At 56.0% G+C, this 5,884-nt stretch overlaps 1 protein-coding gene across 3 annotated transcripts; it reads left to right on the top strand.

Annotated features, from left to right (window-relative positions):
* Positions 1-215: 215 nt before the first annotated feature.
* On the top strand, positions 216-5,233 carry ZCCHC12 (zinc finger CCHC-type containing 12). 3 transcript variants are annotated; one of them, XM_034649747.1, is made up of 6 exons: positions 216-1,116; positions 1,577-1,746; positions 1,872-2,252; positions 2,576-2,627; positions 2,816-2,957; positions 3,382-5,233. In XM_034649747.1, the coding sequence occupies exon 6, from the start codon at positions 3,501-3,503 to the stop codon at positions 4,704-4,706; it is 1,206 nt and encodes a 401-aa protein (XP_034505638.1). In that variant the 5' UTR covers positions 216-1,116; positions 1,577-1,746; positions 1,872-2,252; positions 2,576-2,627; positions 2,816-2,957; positions 3,382-3,500; the 3' UTR covers positions 4,707-5,233. The 3 variants fall into 3 exon arrangements, with proteins under 3 accessions (XP_034505638.1, XP_002916128.1, XP_019651813.1); XM_002916082.4 differs by lacking the exon at positions 216-1,116 and adding an exon at positions 1,245-1,398; XM_019796254.2 differs by lacking the exon at positions 216-1,116 and having other exon boundaries at positions 1,245-1,746; positions 1,872-2,349.
* Positions 5,234-5,884: the final 651 nt, after the last annotated feature.

Below are 5,884 nucleotides of genomic sequence, written 5' to 3' on the forward strand. Positions count from 1 at the left end.
AAGAAGAGGAAATTTGAGGGGCGCCTGGGTGGCTCAGTGGGTTGAGTGTCCAACTCCTGGTTTTGGCTCCAGTTGTGATCTCAGGGTTGTGAGATCGAGCCCCGCGTCAGGCTCTGTGCTCAATGTGGAGTCGGCTTGAGGTTCTCTCTCCCTCTCACTCACTCTCTCTTCCTCTCTTAAATAAATAAATAAATAAATAAATAAATAAATAAATAAAATCTTTAAAAAAAAAAGAAGAGGGAATTTGAACAGCAGAGCAGGCACAGAGAGCCTCGACCCTGCGAGGAGGCAGCAAGAGTAGAACTATCCGCAAGCCAAGGAGAGAGACCTCAGGAGAAACCAATCCCGCGGGCACCTTGATCTGGACCTCTAGCCCCCAGAACTGCGAGGACACCCATGTCTGGTTTTTGCCACCTGATCTATGAGACTTTGTGATGGCAGCCCCCGCAGGCTAGTACGTGGAGCCACTGGCTTCCGACCATTGGCCCTGGACAGCCCCGCAGGCTGGCTTCGTGCGGTTGCTCCTTGTCTGAGGCCAGGGGTGCCACATCCACAAAGGAGAGGTCCGCCCAGGAGCTCACAGAAGGGTGACCCAGCACCCCGTCCTCAAGTTGAGAGACCGAAGAACCATATCACCCGCAGAGAGCCGTGGTTCGGGCGTCTGGTCACGTTGTGTGTTATTCCTCACAGTTCTTCCTGGCGTACAAGACGAGGGAGAAAGATATTAATGAGGAAAGATTGGAAGGGAGTGGTTTTTAACCACTGCTGGACCCCAGGCCTCTCTAAAACTCTACAAAGCTGTGGACTCAGAAAACTACAGAGTCTGTGTTGGTTTCCTGGGGCTGCCATCACAGATCACCACAAATCTTGCGGCTTAAAACATGAGAAATTTATACTCTCATCGTTCTGGACACTGGAACTTCAACACCAGTTTCTCCGGGTGAATCCAAGGAGTGGGCAGGGCTGCGCTCTGTTCTTCGCGCCCCCCCCCCCAGTTCCGGACCATTCCTGGGCTTGTGGCCACACCGCTCGCTCCCTGCCTGTGTCTACACCTCACCTTCCCCTCTTCGGTGTGCGCTGTGCGTCAGCTCTCCCTCTTCTCTCTCAGGAGCACAGGTGACTGCATTGAGGGGCTGCCCAGATACCCCAGGATAATCTCCCCACCTCAAGATCCCTAATCTAAGCACCAAGGCAAAGACTCTTTCAGTTTACAAGGTACCATTTACAGGTTCCAGGGATGAGGACTTGGTACATTTGAGGGCCCATTATTTAGTTTCCTACGGACTCCAGAATCTTCGCACACAATTTCGGGCAGACCATGGACCCCCGGGGTAGGGGCGTCTGCCCCGGAGCTGCATTTCCCCACAGATACGCTATGAACAGATACATCGGAGGCAGGTCCATTTACTTATTCACCATCCTCCCCGCATCCCCTCCGAATGAACCGCCGAGCTGGTTAAAAGTACGAAGCGCCAAACCACGCCCAGCTCTAGTCCTAGTAAATGAGCCTTCCCCCCAGATACCGGGCCCAGGAATCTGCATTTCTAACAAGCGCCCCCAAATGATTCTCATGCAGCCAGCCTTGCACCCATACTTCGGTGAGTACCGGTTAAGAGCCCGGATGCCTGAGCACCTTCCCCGTTCAGCGGACACACTACTACCTTCTTCACAGCAAAAGAGTGGGGCGAGCCTGTTTGCACGGAGAAAGCCCTCGCGCTCGTTTCTCCCTCCCCCCCCCATACAAAGGTGAGCGACTTTTATCGTTGATTTGATCGCCCTCCCACTCCGGGTTTAATGCACCCGAGCCCCCGAGGCGCGGAGTTGAGCCAAGGGGGCGAGAGCGAGTAGGTAAGAGCCGCGAACTCTTCCAGTCCAGGCAGTGAAGCTCCCTGGACGCCCGGCGGAGCTGCGGCCTCCCGCCCCGCGCCCCGCCTCCTCCGCGGGCGTGCGTTTGCATCCGGCTGGAGCCCGCGCGGGAGCCCGCCCCCGCGCCCCGCTGATTGGCCGCGCCGGCCCTCTCGTCACGCTCTTTGGTCTCAGTGGGCAGAGGATAAAAGGCGCGGCGGCTGCCGTGGGAACCGCGCTGTCTGGACTCTCTGGAAGGCGGTGCGGAGCCGCTCCGCGGGCAGCTCGCGGTCGCTGGGTGGCCGAGGCCGTGCCCGTCCCTTTGCCCCTGCAGGGCCGCGGACACCGGAAGGCGGCATCCACAGCTGCCAAGGCCCGTGCGTCTGCTGCCCAGCAGCCGAGCACAGGTAAAGAAAGGGGGCGCGATCGCCCGGCGCAGAGAGAGGAGGGGAAGCCCCACCAGTCCTGGGCGGCTCCCCGCTTGGGGGATCGAGGACTGCGAGGGTTAGGAGCACTCCCCTGGCCCCGTGGCGCTGAGGGAGGAGGTGGGGTACCGCCGGATGCTGCCTAATGGGTAGGGTTTGCCTGGATTGAGAGGGGGGTGTTTTCGGGGTGGGGGGGGGAGGAACGCAAGCTGTCTGCCTCGAACCCCCTTTGCATCTCCTCATCTCTTCTGGAGAGGAGTATGTGGGTGTGCGTGTCCAACTCCCATTCCCTGTCTCTGTGGCAGGCCATCAGAGCCGAATCCGAACTTGAATTCTGCGCGGCTGATTGCAGAGTTGGTAGGCCGAAGATTTCCCGGGGGGAAATGTCCTGGGGCGGGGGTCGCTTTGGCTGGTACTCAGAAGGTGGGAGAGGAATTTTCCGCCTGCCGGCGGCGGAGGGCGGGGATGGAGCGGTAGGGAGGGAGCGGGATGAGGGATGAAGCTGCTCCTGACCCTTCCCTTCCCTGCCTTCCGCGGCGGCGCAGTCTGGACGCCCCGAGGTCCCGGATCGGCGACCCCCGGTGGACAGAGATCGGCCGGAGCCCGGAGACGAGCTTTCTCACGGAGGCCACCGGTTGCAGTGGCTGGAAGGGAAATAAAGGCGCGCGCGCCTGTTCCTGCGCTCCCGTAAGAATCTGAGAAATAACGGGGGAGGGGAGAACTTTGAGAAGGGGGTGTGGTTGGGACCTGAGACCAGGAGGTTGATGAGACCTTATTTATTCCTACAAATTTATGACCACTGTGCTCTATTTTGAGAGCCCAATATCAGCTTCCATACGCTATGACACTTAGAAGCAACAGTTGCCCTCCCTCCTGGACGACTGGCGGGAGGGGATGGATATGGCTGTAAAAAGCACCCTGCTACCAACGCAGACACCGGCTGGCTCCGTAAGGTTGTAATTGCCAGTCTCCTAGAAGATATTTTTAGGGCAGTGGGCAGATATAAAATGTACTGCAGGACATTCAGGAAGGGAGAGAATACCACTGCAGCCAGTTCCCTTATTAACTACTCCCCGTTTTTTGTTTTTTGTTTTCTCTCTCTTGTTTACAGTCCCTACTGAGAGGGGAGGAAGGCAGCGTCCCGCAGCACGCCTTCAGATTAGGCTTTTCCACAAAGCCTGAGCATCCTGTTAGACTCGGATCCTCGGATCCTCGTCGTCGTCTTCAGGCATGGCTAGCATCCTTGCGCGCATGGATAATAGCCGGCGGCAGAACGCACCGTTGCCGCCCTGGGCCCATTCTATGCTGAGGTCCCTGGGGAGAAGTCTCGGTCCTTTAATGGCCACCATGGCCGAGAAGAACATGAAAGTGTTCTCGGGGAGGGTGGTGCCAGCCCAGGGGGAAGACACCTTTGAAAACTGGCTGATCCAAGTCGATGGGGCCCTGCCAGATTGGAATATGTCTGAGGAGGAGAAGCTCAAGCGCTTGCTGAAAACCCTGCGAGGCCCTGCCAGGGAGGTCTTGCTTTTGCTCCAGGCTGCCAACCCCGATCTAAGCGTGGCAGATTTCTTGCGCGCCATGAAATTGGTGTTTGGAGAATCTGAAAGCAGTGTGTCCGCTCACGGTAAACTTTTTAACACCCTGCAGGCACAGGGGGAGAAAGCCTCCCTTTATGCGATCCGTTTAGAAGTGCAGCTCCAGAACGCTATCCAGGCAGGGATCATAGCTCAGGAAAATGCCAACCAGACTCGCCTGCACCAGCTCCTTTTAGGGGCCGAGCTGAACGGGGACCTGCGCTTTAGGCTCAAGCACCTTCTTAGGATGTATGCAAATGAGCAGGAGCGGCTCCCCAATTTCCTAGACTTAATCAGGATGATAAGGGAGGAAGAGGATTGGGATGACACTTTCAGTAAGCAGAAACGGCCCAAGAGATCTGAGTCCATGGTGGAGAGGGCCACCAGCCCAGTGGCATTTCAGGGCTCCCCTCCGGTAGTGGTGGACAGTGCTGACTGCAACGTGATAGAGATAGATGATGCCCTCGATGACTCCGATGAGGACGTGATCCTGGTGGAGTCACAAGACCCTCCACTGTCCTCGGCTTCTCCTCTCCCCAGACGCAGGGCCAGACCTCAGGATCAAGTGCTAGTCATTGACTCCCCCAGCAGTTCCCGGGCTCAGTCTCCTTCCACCAGTGGGGGTTCTGGGTACAAGAATGGTGGTTCTGGGAATCTGCGTAGAAGCAGGAAGCGAAAACACGCAATCCGCTGTTCATATTGCAGCGAGGAGGGCCACTCAAAGGAAACCTGTGACAATGACTGCAACAGGGCCCAGGTGTTTGAGAATCTGATCATCACCCTGCAGGAGCTGACCCATACGGAGGAGGAGGGGCGGAGAGAGGCCCCTGGCGAACAAAATGACCCTTCTGAGCTACAGTGAGGTGGTAGCCCCCAGCCTTAAGGGAACCCTAACCCACACTCAGAGTCCAGCAATGGGAGGACGGGGGAGGGGTGCTTCTAATTGCTTGAATCCACAAAGCAGCTCTCTTTTCCCAGCGAGGCAGAGTAGAAAGGGTCTTGGATACCAGCTCAGTGGAGGGAGACAGCCCAACCTCTGCCCTTGCTTCCCCACTCCCCTCTCTGCTGCCTAAGGCTCTGTATCCTTTGTGTGCCCATTTCCTTGATGGCTTTATTCTCTTTGTGAAAGTGGCATAATTCATCATTAAACCTCCAAACGATAAAGAGAAGTACAAAAAAGTGAAGTACCAGTTACCCCAAACTCTCCACCCTGATCTAACCACTGTGGACGCTTTGATGAATGTCCTTCTAGATAGTTCCCTATACCTACGTACCCAGATAGATACATGTATAGATAAAAGTGCTCAAATACAAGTGCTGTTCTATAGTCTGTATTTTTCCACCAAACAGTATATGTCGTGGGCTCCTTTCTATGTCAATAAATATATATCAGCATCTATTTTAATGTCTCTGTTATTATTTTCGGAAAAGGTAAAGGAAAAAGGAACAAGGGAAATATAGTAAAAAGCTATAAGGGGATGGGGTTCTTATCAACCTTAATTTGCAGATGTGGTAAAGGGAAGAAGAAATGGGCTGAAATAGTCCCCAAAGGTAGATGGACAGAGCCCCTTCCCACCACTGGCCTGACCCGTCGGTCATACAGCCAGATTAGGGCGCGCACTTGTTGACCGCCCCAACGTTTTCTTCTCTACCATATCCGAAGGAGTCCGATGGGGGAGGAGTCTGGTGCTGAGGTAATGGCCCCCAAATGGGGGATTCCAGGGACAGAGCTGCTGCTCTTGCTGCTGCTCGTGGACATCCCGGTCACAGCGGAATCTCTCCTGTGGCCTGACACCACCCTCTCCTCACTCCCCAGTGAAGGAAAGGAGAGAGCAGCTCCTCCTGGGAGCCTGGCTTGGGAGGCTCAGCTCCTGATGGCGCCAGGGCCTCCTCCTTATAAGCCCTGAAGGGATCTGCTCCAGGACACAGGGCCCCCCCCAGGACTCTAGGCCACCCCCTCCCCACCCCAAGAACTGAGAGTAGCTGGGGTGGGATGAAAAGCCATGTAGTGGCCCGTGGCACCTGAAGGAACTTGGCGAT

This window comes from Ailuropoda melanoleuca, chromosome X (assembly GCF_002007445.2).
Source record: "Ailuropoda melanoleuca isolate Jingjing chromosome X, ASM200744v2, whole genome shotgun sequence".
Classification (NCBI taxonomy): Eukaryota; Metazoa; Chordata; class Mammalia; order Carnivora; family Ursidae; genus Ailuropoda; species Ailuropoda melanoleuca.